The following is a 13,573-nucleotide window of genomic DNA, read 5'->3' as shown; positions in this document are numbered from 1 at the left end:
TGCTTGATACCATCCCACTGCTCCTCCCCCTGCTTTGAGCCGCCCTGTCCGGGGGAACCAGCGGGGAGGGGGCCCTGTCGGGGGGTGCAGCCGCTCGCCCCAGGTCCCCAGGGTGCCAGGCCTGGCCAGCAAGTGGGGCAGCATCCCCCAGCCATGCCCAGCCCTCATGGGACAACTGACGGGGAGGGGGCGCCCTGGAGACCCAGAGGGAAGGGAGGGAACAGGGGAGGGAAGTAGGGCCGAGCAGGGCCGGGGAGGGGAGGGAACAGGGGAGGGGAATAGGGCCGGGGAGGGGAGGGAACAGGGGAGGGGAACAGGGCCGAGCGGGGCCGGGGAGGGCTCTCGTTCCCAGTCTCTCCGAGGGGCTGGGGCGAGTCTGCACACGGAGCTGCCCGGCTGGGATTGGAGCCCCGAGCAGCCGGGGGAGCGGGGCCGCGCCAGCGCTGAGGATGGAGAAGAGTCGCCCGGGCTCGCAGGGTCCCTCGAGGGTCCTGCTCCTGCTCCTGCTCCTGCTCCTGCTGCGCGGCACGGCCCGGGCGCAGGCAGGTAACGGCGGGCACGGGGGAGGGGGTCCCAGGGCAGAGGGGCTCGGGGGGGGGGTGTGTCCCAGAGCAGAGGGGCTCGGGGGGGGGGGTGTCCCAGGGCAGTGGGGCTTGGGGGCCAGGCCGGCCAGCGCTGCCAGGAGGGGGGTGCAGGGTATCCCCAACCGGGAGCACGGCGGGCAGGCCACCAAGGGGGCAGAGCTGCACCCCACTGGGCCTGGGAGGCAGCTCTGAGATGGGGGGCGCTGAGGCAGGCTGGGAGGGGACTGGGGCTTCTCCCCACACACGCCTGCGCCCCCCACGCCTGTTCATGGTCACACACACGTTTATCTCCTCCATGCACACACTTATACAAGCTGATGTCACCCACCCACACGCCGTGCACCCCCCGATCCCCCCACCGTGCACCCCCCGATCCCCCCCGCCGTACACCCCCTGATCCCCCCACCGTGCACCCCCGACCTCCCCCGCCGTGCACCCCCCGATCCCCCCCGCCGTGCACCCCCCGACCCCCCCTGCCGTGCACACCCCCCTGCTGCACATTCTGTCCCCTGCCGCCACTGAAGGCAGGAGGCAAATGCCCGCCTGGGCCAGTCGCACGTTGTGACACAGACACAGACACAGACACTTTGCACCATGCCCCAGACACACACACGCCCCCGCCCCCCCACGCCCCCCCCGCGTTGCTGGGCTGCCCCGGCCGTGCGGGGACAATTCTGGCTGAAGCTTCGCCCGGGAGACTCGGGGAAAAATGTGCTTTGATTGAAAACAACTGGAGGGAGTGTGCGATGGGTGGGCGTGTGGGGGAGAGATCGGGGCAGGCCCGGCCCTGCCCCCCCCGGGCCAGCTCCCCCTCCCATCCCTGTGCCCCCAGACCCCTCCCCAGCCTCTCCCCCCCCCCGGGCCAGCTCCCCCTCCCATCACTGTGCCCCCAGCCCCCTACCCAGCCCTCAGCCCCTTAAGCCCCAGCTTGCCCCAGTCAAGCACCTCAGGGCAGCGGGAGTGTCATCGCCCCGGCTCCTCTGCCTCCCCCAGCAGAGCCCAGACTGTGCCCAGGGGTCCAGCCCCCAGGGCTCTGCCCCCTCCCGCCCCCACAGCATGTCCCTGGGCTACCTCCCGGGCTCCAGTGGGGAGCAGGTACTGCCGGGGAGCTTGGCCTGGGGGCCCTGCCGGGCTGGATTCTGCCCTCGGCCCTGGGCTCAAGGGGTTGGGGGAGGGGCCTGGCCCCGTGCTGGAGCCACAGAAGCCCTAGAGATGGGCCAAGGCCCGTTTACCCACTGCCCCATGGCTTGGGGAGGGGAGGAGGGTGGGGGGGGAATAGGGCTGGGAGCCAGGACTCCTGGGTCCTCTCCCCGGCCCTGGGGGGGTGGGGCCTTGCCTGCCAGGCCACCTTCAGCACCATGGACAGGGCACCAAGGAGGGCTCCAGCCCCACACCTGGGGGAGGGAGTGGCCCCAGGCTGTGTGGGGCGGCCTGGCTGGCAGGGGCAGGCCCTTGCTGGGGGCCTCAGCAGTTTCTGCCCAGCCCGGCCATGGGGCAGCCAGTGCCTCTGGCCTCAGCCATTGGCACTGCCCGGCAAGGGGGGGGGCTCCTGGCAGGGACGGGGGTGTGTGTCTTCTCTGCCCCGGATTCTCTCCCTGACGCCCCCCCGGAGGGAATGGGGCCCCTGACAGGGTGACACACGCCCCACGGCTGAGACAGCTGGAGCCAGGGCCCCGTGGCAGCCCCAGCAGCAGGGGGAGCTGAGCTGGGATGGCCCGTGGGTAGCAGGGTCGCCCCACGGCTGGCCTGGGAGCCCCCCTCTGTCCGTCCGCCCACCCCCAGGGACAAGGCTCCATTTCTGGCTCCGTTATTCTCGCTGTGAGGCCGGGGGCCGGGGCTCTGTCCCACTCCCAGGTGCGATACACACGGGGCCAGGCCGGGACCCCCCAGACGGGGCCGTGTCCCGGCTGCGCAGGTCTGTGCCAGGCGGGGGCCGGGCTTGTTGCTGCCTTGGTGCCGCGCCCCGGGGGTCCAGCTGTCTGGCAAGCGGGGTCCTGCTGCACCCGGCGCTGCCCGGGGCCGTGGCTGGGGAATCCAGCTGGGCTGGCCGAGCCGGTGCCGGGCTGCGTGGTTAACCCCGGCGGTGCCAGCGGGCCAGGGCCCCCGTGAGCCACAGAACTGATCCCCCGTGGCCATGGGGCGGGAGGGGCCGTGCGCAGGGCGGGGTCTGGGCTGTCTGCATCCCGCCAGGGTCCCTGGACGCTCCGTGCTGCCCGGCCCGGGCCAGGGACCCTGCGGCGCCCGGGGGCAGAGCCAGGGGCCGACGCCAAGCGGGAGCCACCAGGGTCATGTGAAGCTGCTCCTGGGTTTGGTCGCACCGGGGCTGCTGGTGCCGTGGGGGGTGGGGCGCGAGCAGGGCTGGGATCGGGGCTGAAGGGGACTGGGCCTGGGCTTTGTGCAGCCCGTGGGGTGGAGCAGGACAGGGCCGGACCCATGGCCAGAGACCACCCACAGCGCAGCCTCCAAGGCCAAGCGACCAGCCCTGCTCCCTCCCAGGGCTTGCACGTCCCCCAAGTCCTGGCCAGGCTCCCCCAGCCCTGCCGGTGACGCCCAGTCCTGATCCGCAGCCCCTGCTAGCCCAGCCCTGGGCTCCCACCTCAGCCCTGCTGGTGTCCCTCACTCCCGACCCACAGCCCCTGCTAGCCCAGCCCTGCCCCCCCCCCCGCTCTGCCGGTGCCCCTCACTCCCGACCCGCAGCCCCGATAACCCAGCCCTGGGCTCCCCCCCACTCTGCCGGTGCCCCTCACTCCCGACCCGCAGCCCCTGCTAGCCCTGCCCTGCCCCCCCAGCTCTGCCGGTGCCCCTCACTCCCGACCCGCAGCCCCTGCCAGCCCAGCCCTACGCCTGTCCCTGGCTTGGGGGGGGGGTCTCTGCCCCCCCAGATCTGTTGTCCCGGGTGGTGGGGGCCTGTGGCTGGTCTGGGGTCTGTTGGGGATACGGGGAGGCTCACAGGGCAACAGGAGGTCGGGGGGGCAGCTCCTTGCCCCACCTGCTTGCTGTAGCCCATGGTCCAAGCCTGGGGGGGACGCAGCCCCCCTTGCTGGGGCCTGGAGACCGAGGGCGGCTCCGCTGGGAGCTCCCGGCAGGAAATGGGAACTGAGCGCCGGGGTCAAGAGAGCCTGGGAGACGGAGACGCCGGTTCCCAGCCGGGCCCCTCGGGCTGGGCAGACATGGGGCGCTGGCTCCCCTTGCTCACAGAACCACCCCGGCCCCATTCGGTGGGTCTGACCCACGCGCCAGGCGTCCCAGCCCCGTCTGTCTGTCCGGCCGGCTCAGCACCAGGCCGGTTCCTTAGTGGAGGACCTGCTCCCCCCCCCCCCTGCCTCCGCAGCAGGCGCCCCTCCCCCGGCTCCCCTCCCCCCCAGCCTGTCCAGACAGGCCCCTCCACCAGGTGAGTGGGGAGGGGTGGGGCTGGGGCTGCCCCAGGGCAGAGGGGGCCACTCTCTGTCTCTGATGCAAATCCGAACCCCCCTCCGCTCTGAGATTAACTCCCGAGGTGCCGGGTCTGCAGGGGGCGCATGATCCCATTGCTGGGGGTGGGGTCACCGTCCCTACCCCAGGAGTCTGTGGGAAATGGGAGGGGGGGTGGCTGCTCGTACCCAGCCCCCCTGTTCCGTCCTGTGGGGGGAGTGGGACTGGGAAGGGGGCAGGGAGGGCGTCCCCAGGTGTCGCTTGCCCCCTCACTGCCCCACTCTGCCTCAGAGCCGCCATGGCCCCCCGGGGAGATGGGGGCAGGGCAGCTCCATGCCCCATGGGGAGACAGGCCCCAGAGGAGGCTGCCTGGCCCAGGTGGTTCCCCAGGGCAGAGTCCTGGCCCGAGCGCCGAGGCCAGGGTGGCGGAGGAATGAAGGGAAGGAATCATGGCCACACGGTGGGGACGGGGTGTCGGGGCCGCACGGCTGCCTGGCTCCAGGCTGGTCCCAGGGCCTTGGCAGCACCCCCAGGATGGGGGAAACTGAGGCACTGGGCGGGGGGACTCACCCCAGGCTGGGTGAGCAAGGCATGCTGGGAGCTGATTGTGCAGGGCCTGACATGAGTCCAGACCGAGACCGGCTGAGTGTGTGGGGTGACCCCGGTGCGGGGGGTGTGTGATCCGGGGGTGGGGGGCGACCCTGGGCTGTGACCCTGCCTCCCCCTTGCTCCATAGCCGAGCCGGTGGACGTGCTGCGGGCGCTGGGGGTGCAGGACGGCAGGGACGGCGTCTCCATCGCGGCCGGGATCTGCACCCAGCGGCGCGGGGCCGAGGAGAGCGACTTCGCCTTCCGCCTGGAGAACAGCACCCAGCTCAGCGCCCCCACCCGCCAGCTCTTCCCAGGTAGGGGCTGAGGGTCCCTGGCTGTGGGCACAGGGGCTGTGGGGCGGGGCACTGGGGCTGCGGTGCGGGGCAGTGGGCAGAGGGGCTGTGGGGCGGGCTGATGGGCACTGGCTGTGGGCAGAGGGGCTGTGGGTCGGGGCTGAGGGGCGCTGGCTGTGGGCAGAGGGGCTGGGGGCGCTGGCTGTGGGCAGAGGGGCTGGGGGCACTGGCTGGGGGCAGAGGGGCTGGGGGCAGAGGGGCTGTGGGGCAGGGCTGAGGGGCGCTGGCTGTGGGTAGAGGGGCTGTGGGGCGGGGCGCTGGGGCTGCGGGGCGGGGCAGTGGGCAGAGGGGCTGTGGGGCGGGCTGAGGGGCGCTGGCTGTGGGCAGAGGGGCGCTGGGGCTGTGGGGTGGGGCTGAGCGGCGCTGGCTGTGGGCAGAGGGGCTGTGGGGAGGGGCTGAGGGGCGCTGGGGCTGTGGGGTGGGGCAGAGGGGCGCTGGCTGTGGGCAGAGGGGCTGAGGGGCGCTGGGGCTGCGGGGCGGGGCAGTGAGCAGAGGGGCTGTGGGGCGGGGCTGAGGGGCGCTGGCTGTGGGCAGAGGGGCGCTGGGGCTGTGGGGTGGCGCTGAGTGGCGCTGGCTGTGGGCAGAGGGGCTGAGGGGCGCTGGGGCTGCGGGGTGGGGCAGTGAGCAGAGGGGCTGTGGGGCGGGGCTGAGGGGCGCTGGCTGTGGGCAGAGGGGCGCTGGGGCTGTGGGGTGGCGCTGAGCGGCGCTGGCTGTGGGCAGAGGGGCTGTGGGGCGGGCCGCTGGGGCTGCGGGGCGGGGCAGTGGGCAGAGGGGCTGTGGGGTGGGCTGAGGGGCGCTGGCTGTGGGCAGAGGGGCGCTGGGGCTGTGGGGTGGGGCTGAGCGGCGCTGGCTGTGGGCAGAGGGGCTGTGGGGCGGGCCGCTGGGGCTGCGGGGCGGGGCAGTGGGCAGAGGGGCTGTGGGGCGCTGGCTGTAGGCAGAGGGGCAGAGGGGCTGTGGGGCGGAGCTGAGGGACGCTGGCTGTGGGCAGAGGGGCTGTGGGGCGGGGCGCTGGGGCTGCGGGGCAGGGCAGTGGGCAGAGGGGCTGTGGGGCGGGCTGAGGGGCGCTGGCTGTGGGCAGAGGGGCTGGGGGGGGCTGAGCGGCGCTGGCTGTGGGCTGAGGGGCTGTGGGGCGGGCCGCTGGGGCTGCGGGGCGGGGCAGTGGGCAGAGGGGCTGTGGGGTGGGCTGAGGGGCGCTGGCTGTGGGCAGAGGGGCTGAGGGGCGCTGGGGCTGTGGGGCGGGGCTGAGGGGCGCTGGCTGTAGGCAGAGGGGCAGAGGGGCTGTGGGGCGGAGCTGAGGGGCGCTGGCTGTGGGGCGGGGCGCTGGGGCTGCGGGGCGGGGCAGTGGGCAGAGGGGCTGTGGGGCGGGCTGAGGGGTGCTGGCTGTGGGCAGAGGGGCTGTGGGGGGGGGCTGAGCGGCGCTGGCTGTGGGCTGAGGGGCTGTGGGGGGGGCAGAGGGGGTGCGGGGCTGTTCTGTGGGGCGGACATAGGCTTGGATGTGCTGGCTGCGGGGAGGCTCCAGGCAGGGAGGTTCTTGGTCCAGGGGGGCGCTGGACACGGGGCTCAGCCCGACGCCTGGTCTCCACCCCAGATGGCTCCTTCCCCGAGGATTTCTCCATCCTGGCGACGCTGCGGGCCCGGCGGGGCAGCCAGGCCTTCCTGCTGTCGCTGTACGACGAGCGCGGGGTGCAGCAGCTGGGCGTGGAGATCGGCCGTTCGCCCGTCTTCCTTTACGAGGACCAGGCCGGGCAGCCGGCGCCGGAGAGATACCCGCTCTTCAGCAGGGTCAGCCTGGCCGATGGCAAGTGAGTGCCGGGACCGGGGCTGGGCAGGGCGTGGGGACAGGGCCGGGCGATCTGGAGAGACGGGCACGGCTGGGAGGGACGCCCCCTGTCCCTGCTGCCAGCTGGGGACGACCAGCCAAATGGTCCCTGAGCGACTCAGGGTAGAGCTGGGGAGAGAACCCAGGTGTCCGGGCTCCCAACCCCCCTGCTTTAACCCACCAGCCCCCACTCCCCTCCCAGAGCTGGGGAGAGAACCCAGGCGTCTGGGCTCCCAACCCCCCTGCTTTAACCCACCAGCCCCCACTCCCCTCCCAGAGCTGGGGAGAGAACCCATGTGTCCGGGCTCCCAACCCCCCTGCTTTAACCCACCAGCCCCCACTCCCCTCCCAGAGCTGGGGAGAGAACCCATGTGTCCGGGCTCCCAACCCCCCTGCTTTAACCCACCAGCCCCCACTCCCCTCCCAGAGCTGGGGAGAGAACCCATGTGTCCGGGCTCCCAACCCCCCTGCTTTAACCCACCAGCCCCCACTCCCCTCCCAGAGCTGGGGAGAGAACCCAGGCATCCGGGCTCCCAGTCCCCACTCCCCTCCCAGAGCCGGGGAGAGAACCCAGGCGTCCGGGCTCCCAGCCCCCACTCCCCTCCCAGAGCCGGGGAGAGAACCCAGGCGTCCAGGCTCCCAGCCCCCACTCCCCTCCCAGAGCCGGGGAGAGAACCCAGGCGTCCGGGCTCCCAGCCTGTCCCTGTGACACTGATGCCCCCCTCAGGTGGCACCGCGTGGCGCTGAGCGTGGAGGGCACCAACGTGTCGCTGCTGGTGGATTGCGAGGCGCCCGTGACGCTGCCTCTGGAGCGTGGGCCCCGGCCCGTCGTCAGCACCGCAGGCGTCACCCTGCTGGGGACCCGGCTGCTGGACGAGGAGGTGTTCCAGGTGGGGCCGCACCGGGGGGCGGGGGGTTGTGAACGGCTCCAGGGGGGGCTGAGCGCTCTGCGCAGCCTGGCAGCTCCCAGCCAGGTCGGGGGCAGGCTGTTGGGGGCTGTGGGGAGCCCCTGCCCTGCGTGCCGGCCCTTTGTCCTGGTGCCGGGGGGCTACGTGGGTCAGGCCGGGCCTGGCGCCCCCCTTGCTCTGCCAGCTCCTGGCACTCTGGGGGCTGCCTGGCGTGGAGAGCCCCTGCCCGGGCTCAGGCACCCCCCGGCTGCGTCTGCACAGTCTGCCCCCCCGGGGGGGCTGGAGCTGCGGGCAGGGCCCAGTTTGCCATTCACCCTAGTGCAGGGGTCCATGCGGGGGTCAGGGCCTTGGGGCTGGGTGGGGGCTGTGTAGCCTGCTCCCCTCAGCACCCCAAGGAGCCGGGAGCCGTGGCATCAGGGCCGAGAGCTGCCCCCAGGCCCTGCCGCCCCGCACATTCCTGCTGGCTGCGGCTGCCAGCGACAAATGTCAGGGGCCGCGGAGAAGGGCCCCATTGATGCCGGGGAGCCGGGCTGGGGGCGGCTGGGAACAAGGCCGCGCTTGTCCTGGAGCCGGGCCCCTGGGGGCTCCCCAGGGCAGGGCTGGAGAGGGGCTGGGCCAGGCCGCAGCTCACAGCTGCCTTCCTGGGCTCTGCCCCAGAGCCCGGCGACACCCGCAGCCCTGCCCCCCCGCAGGGTCCCCAGCACGGCCCCCAAGGGGCTGGCCCTGGGTGGGGCCCCTCTTTTCTGGCAGCTCCAGCTGGACAGAGGGGCTGGGGAGCAGGGTGATCTGGGCTGACCCTGGGGGTCCCCCTCTGGCTAGTCCCAGATGCCCCGTGCTGGCCGGCGCTCGCTGGCTGTGCCCGGCTGGTGAAGCCGATCTCCCTGGGAACGTGGGGGCGGCCGTGCTGGGAGGAATGTTCCCAGGGCGCCCCCCGTCCGCCCATCTGGTCCCAGTTCCCACGCCCCCACCAGGAATGTGCGCTGCCCCAGGGCTGCGTCCGAGCCCCACCCGGCGACCGGCGGCTCCATGGGGAGCTGAGCGGTGGAAGCTGGGCGGGGTTGGGGGGCTGTGTTTAAGGGGTGTCTCTCCCTGGGGTGTGAGGCCCGTGGCCGGGGGGAGGGGGCGAGCGTGGGTCCCATTTGGCTCTGGGGGTGTCTGGGTATGTGGGGGCGTGGGGGGGGTCAGCGGTGGTTACACGCACCCCTGCAGTTCTCACAGATCTCCGCTCGGCAGGCCGTGCCCATCCCCCTGGCATTGCGACCCCTCTTCCCCTGTCCCCAGCCCCCCACCCCGCCTGCTCCCCACGACGAAGCGCTAACGAGCCGACAGCGAGGCCCTGGGGGATGCAGGTTCCAGCAGTGCCCGGGCCCCACGCCAGCCCCGTCACGCTGCAAGCTCGGAAACACCTGCCCGCGGGTCCCAGCCAGCTCCTCACAGCTGTGGCCGCAGGGCTGGCCCGGGCCCAGGCGGGCTGGGGGGGCGGAGGGGAGGGCTTGGACATTGCCCCCCCCCCCCCCCCCGCGGGCTCACCCCGCAGTGCCTCAGCCCCTGCTCAGCCCATTTCGTCTCCCCCACCCCAGGGCGATGTCCAGCAGCTGCTGATCTCTCCGGACCCCCGGGCAGCGCTGCACTACTGCGAGACCTACATGCCCGGGTGCGACGTGCCGCTGCCCTACGGCCTGCTGGGCCTGTACCCCAAGGAGGTAGATGCCCCCCCCCACCCCCATGGGCTCGGCCCAGCTCCAGGAGGCCAGGTGCGCCCACGGCTGCCAGGATATGCCCAGCTGGGCTTGGCACGGCCGGAGCCTGCATCAGCGCCTGGGGGCGTCTCCATCCGGGCTCGGTATGAGTCACGGACGGGGCCTGGGAACGCGCCCCTGGGGCAGCCGACCCCGCCCTGACAGAGCCGCCCAGTGTATCCCCCGCCCCACGCAGCTTGCGCCGCTGTGAGATGAGTCCTCTGCTGCCCCTTGCCCGGCTTGGCGTGGGAGCCCCCTGCCCCCAGCGCTCCCCGCTGGGCCCGGCCCGCTCAGGCCCCACAGCCGGCCCTCGAGAGCACTTTGGGTGTAGCCGGACGGTGCCAGAGCCTGGGAGCCCCCAGACGCCCGGGCTCTCGCCCCCCAGTGCCAGCGCGGGGGTTGCCCACGCCAGCCTGCGGCTCTCTCATGCCCCTCTCTGTCTCTCCCCCGTGCTCTGGTCGCCCCCGTCCTGCCCCGTGCAGAGCGGGCCGGAGCCCACGGCTGCCCCCGCCCGGAGGAAGGGCAGGAAGGGCAAACGCAGGGGCAAAGGCAAGAAGAAGAGGAACAAGGAGCAGGCGGAGCAGCAGGACACCGCGCCCACCGTGGGGCCGGGCCAGGTAGAGAGAGCGACTAACCCGCCGCTGCCTGTGCCTAATCCTGCTGCCGGCTAACCCAGCACTGCCTCACCTGCGTCCCGAACCCCACACACGCCCCTGGGCCCAGCGGAGCCGCTGGTTCGCTGCCCCCGCCCCGGGGCCGGGAGCGCCCAGCCGAGTGCCACACAGGTGCCTCCCCGCAGCCGTGGCCCCCCCAGCGCGGCCCTTCCCGGGTGCAGGCCGCAGCCTGTGAGGAGCCCTGTGCCAGGGCCCGTTCCCCGCGGTGCCCCCTCACCCGCCCCGGAGACCCAGAGCCAGGCCGCGGCCTGTGGCGAGGGGGGTGGGCGTGAGGAGAGAGATCCATCCGTGCATCTGTCCGTCCATCCGCGTGTCCGTCTGTCCATCCGTGTGTCTGTCCATCCATCTGCGTGTCCATCCGTGCATCCGTCTGTCTGTCCATCCATCCATCCATCCGTGCGTCTGTCCGTCCATCCGCGTGTCCGTCTGTCCATCCGTCTGTCCATCCGTGTGTCCGTACATCCACCCCCTCACCCCCTCCTTACACACCCCCTCTGTTCCCCCCCCCACCCCCAACACTTTAGTCACCAACCCCCTCCCCCCGCTCCATCTCCCCCTCCGGCCCAGGCCCCACCTGCTAGGCCCCACAGCCACCTCTAGGCCCAGACCCTCCAGGGGACGACTCAGCCTTTGTGCTCCCTGGACCGGCACTCGGGCCGAGCCCCCGGCCGAGCCCCCGGGCAGGGGGAGACTCCGCCGGGGGGTAACGCCATCACCGGCCTGGGGATCCTGCCTGGCTCGCTCCTGGCTTCCCTAGAAACCTGCTGGGGATAGAGCCAGCCGGGCAGCCCAGCTCCCAGGCTGGGGCGGGGTAGGGCCAGGGAGCCAGGGGCTGGGTTGGGGTGGGTGGGGGGTTGGGTTGGGTTAGCCGGGGGGGCGGGGAGCCGGGGGCTGGGTTGGGTTAGCCGGGGGGGGGATGGGGGGGTCACTCTCTCCACAGGCCTCGGGCCCTTCTGGGCAGAGCAGTGTCTGAGCTGCGCCCCCGGGAACGGGAGGGCTGAGGGCTGGGACAGGGAGCGAGGCCCCCCCCAGGAGTGGGGCCAAGGCTGCAGCTGGCGGATGTGGGTCAGGGCAGGAGCGGCGCCATGAGTCACGCTTGGCTGGGAGGTCGGGGGTGGGGGGTGGCGATTCCTTCCCTGGCTCCCGGAGCCGTTGGCTGCTGCAGGCCTGTGAGCAAGTGGGGGGTTTCCTGGTTTTCCAAGGGTTTGCATGCAGAGGGGGTGGAGACCCTGGGGGTCCAGAGCGAGGGGACTCCCTGAGGGGGCCCACGGCGAGAGACAGACGTGCTAAGGCTCAGAGAGGTGCGGCTCCAGGAGGTCGAGGGGCCTGACCCCGGGAGAGAGGGGACCCCCGAGAAGGGCTGTCACACTGAAAGGGGCACCCCCCCCCCACGGACCGCACGGGGCCAAGAGTGGGCAGGACCTGGGAGTTGGTGACAACCCTCCGGTTGGATCCTGCGCCTGGCACTCGCTGCCAGCGCCCGGGTCAGTGCAGGGCTCAGGGCTGGGGGGAGCTGGGACAGGGCCCCATGGCAGGAGATGCCCCTGCCCCCCAGCCACCCCCCTCGCTGCCCCCCAGCCCACTGCCCCCCAGCTAACCCCTTGGCTGCCCCCCAACTGCCCTCCAGCTACCCCCTTGGCTGCCCCCCAGCCACCCCTCACTGCCCCCCCAGCCCACTGCCCCCCAACTATGCCCTTGGCTGCCCCCCAACTGCCCCCAGCCACCCCCTTGCTGCCCCCCCAGCCCACTGCCCCCCAGCTATGCCCTTGGCTGCCCCCAGCCACCCCCTCGCTGCCCCCCAGCCCACTGCCCTCCAGCTACCCCCTTGGCTGCCCCCCAACTGCCCCCCAGCCACCCCTCACTGCTCCCCCAGCCCACTGCCCCCCAACTACGCCCTTGGCTGCCCCCCAACTGCCCCCAGCCACCCCCTTGCTGCCCCCCCAGCCCACTGCCCCCCAGCTATGCCCTTGGCTGCCCCCAGCCACCCCCTCGCTGCCCCCCAGCCCACTGCTCCCCAGCTACCCCCTTGGCTGCCCCCCAACTGCCCTCCAGCTACCCCCTTGGCTGCCCCCCAACTGCCCCCCAGCCAGCCTCCCTTGCTGCCACCCTGCCAGCCCTCCCCCCCGGCGTGACATGCCCAGGGTGGGGCCGTCCTGGGCACTGACCTTTCTCCCCTAATGCCCCGTTTTCTCTCCACTCCCGTTGAGGAGGCCCCGACCCAAGCAGCTCCTGCACTGGAGGCGACCCCGTCTGGGGAGGAGCACGTCACCCCGCTGCCTGGGACCGCCCCTGCCAGCACTGTGACCATCAGCCTGAACCTGCCCGAGGCCTACGAGGTACGGCAGCCGGGGGAGGGGGCTGGAGGGATGCAGTGGGGCACACAGCTGTCACCCCCCGCAAACGCCAGTGACCCCGGCTCCCGCCCTCGTCTGCAGGACCTGGGAGAGGAGCACGGGATCTGGACGGACGGGGACCCCAGGGCCAACAGCACCGAACCCCCCGACTACGCCCTGAGGGAGTATGAGGAGTACGAGGACGGGGAGCCCCCGGGCCATGACGCCAGCCTGGAGCGCTACGGCCCAGCCGAGCGACGGGGAACCCTGGGCCAGGCCACCCGGGTACGAGCGGGATGGGGTGCGGGCAGGAATGGGGGGGACGGGCACTGGGGGGGACAGGGCACTGGTGGAGACGGGGAGTGGGCGGGAATGGGGGGACGGACGCCGCGGGGACAGGGCACCGGGGGGATGGGGCGCCGGTGGGCACAGGGCACTGGTGGAGACGGGGTGCCGGGGAGCGGGCGGGAATCGGGGGACGGGGCACCAGCCATCTGGGCTTCTCCTTGGGGCCGCTCGTAATCAGTCGCTAGCCCCAGAGCCAGGCCTGCGGGCGGGGGCAGGGGGGTGGCGAGGGCAGGCCTGGCCTGTGGTGCAGGCTTGGGAGGCCAGTCGGGGGGGTTGCAGTGGCCGGGCGTGGGGGCTGGGGCTGTTTGCCGCCGGTGTCACCCTGCCTTGTGTGTCCCTTGCAGGGAGCCGGCCAGAAGGGGGAGAAGGGGGAGCCGGGCGCCATCGATCCCGTGAGTATCAGCGCGGCCAGTGGTGCTGCGGCCCGGGGCAGCGTCGTCCTGGGGGAACCAGCCAAGCCCGCCGGGCCGGGGGTGGGACTGGCCCCTGGCTAGTTCGGGAGGTGCAGGGGGCCCTGGCCAAAGGGAACCAGGCTGTGGGGGGCTCAGCCCATCCCGTGAGGCCCCCCCATGGGTCCCGTCCAGCTGACCGGCCCCGGGGAGCTGGGTGGGGCAGCAGGGGGCTGGGGGCTTGCCCAGCTCCGGGGACCGTGGGTTCGATCCTGCCGGGCTCTGGGGCTGCGTGAGGGGCCGGATCCCGTCGGGGGTCGGGACGCGCTGCCCTAACTGGTGGTTCTCCTCCTAGGGCCGGCGATTCGACGGGCCGCCGGGAGCCCCGGGCCCAGCGGTAAGGACCAGGGGCTGGGGGGAGCGGG

General features: G+C 73.0%; 1 protein-coding gene across 1 annotated transcript in view; it reads left to right on the top strand.

Moving 5' to 3' along the window:
* The first annotated feature begins 449 nt into the window (after window positions 1–449).
* COL5A3 (collagen type V alpha 3 chain) overlaps window positions 450–13,573 on the top strand; it is a 47,070-nt gene continuing 33,946 nt past the window's right edge. The window contains exons 1-10 of the mRNA XM_065419607.1: window positions 450–546; window positions 4,732–4,899; window positions 6,527–6,740; window positions 7,485–7,647; window positions 9,246–9,368; window positions 9,887–10,021; window positions 12,289–12,414; window positions 12,514–12,696; window positions 13,104–13,151; window positions 13,504–13,545. Of these exons, the coding sequence (XP_065275679.1) occupies window positions 450–546; window positions 4,732–4,899; window positions 6,527–6,740; window positions 7,485–7,647; window positions 9,246–9,368; window positions 9,887–10,021; window positions 12,289–12,414; window positions 12,514–12,696; window positions 13,104–13,151; window positions 13,504–13,545 (1,299 nt within the window). The remainder of the gene's footprint in view (window positions 547–4,731; window positions 4,900–6,526; window positions 6,741–7,484; window positions 7,648–9,245; window positions 9,369–9,886; window positions 10,022–12,288; window positions 12,415–12,513; window positions 12,697–13,103; window positions 13,152–13,503; window positions 13,546–13,573) is intronic.

The sequence above is a fragment of the Emys orbicularis genome, chromosome 19 (assembly GCF_028017835.1).
Source record: "Emys orbicularis isolate rEmyOrb1 chromosome 19, rEmyOrb1.hap1, whole genome shotgun sequence".
Taxonomy (NCBI): Eukaryota; Metazoa; Chordata; order Testudines; family Emydidae; genus Emys; species Emys orbicularis.
This window is presented reverse-complemented; position numbering and strand designations above follow the sequence as displayed.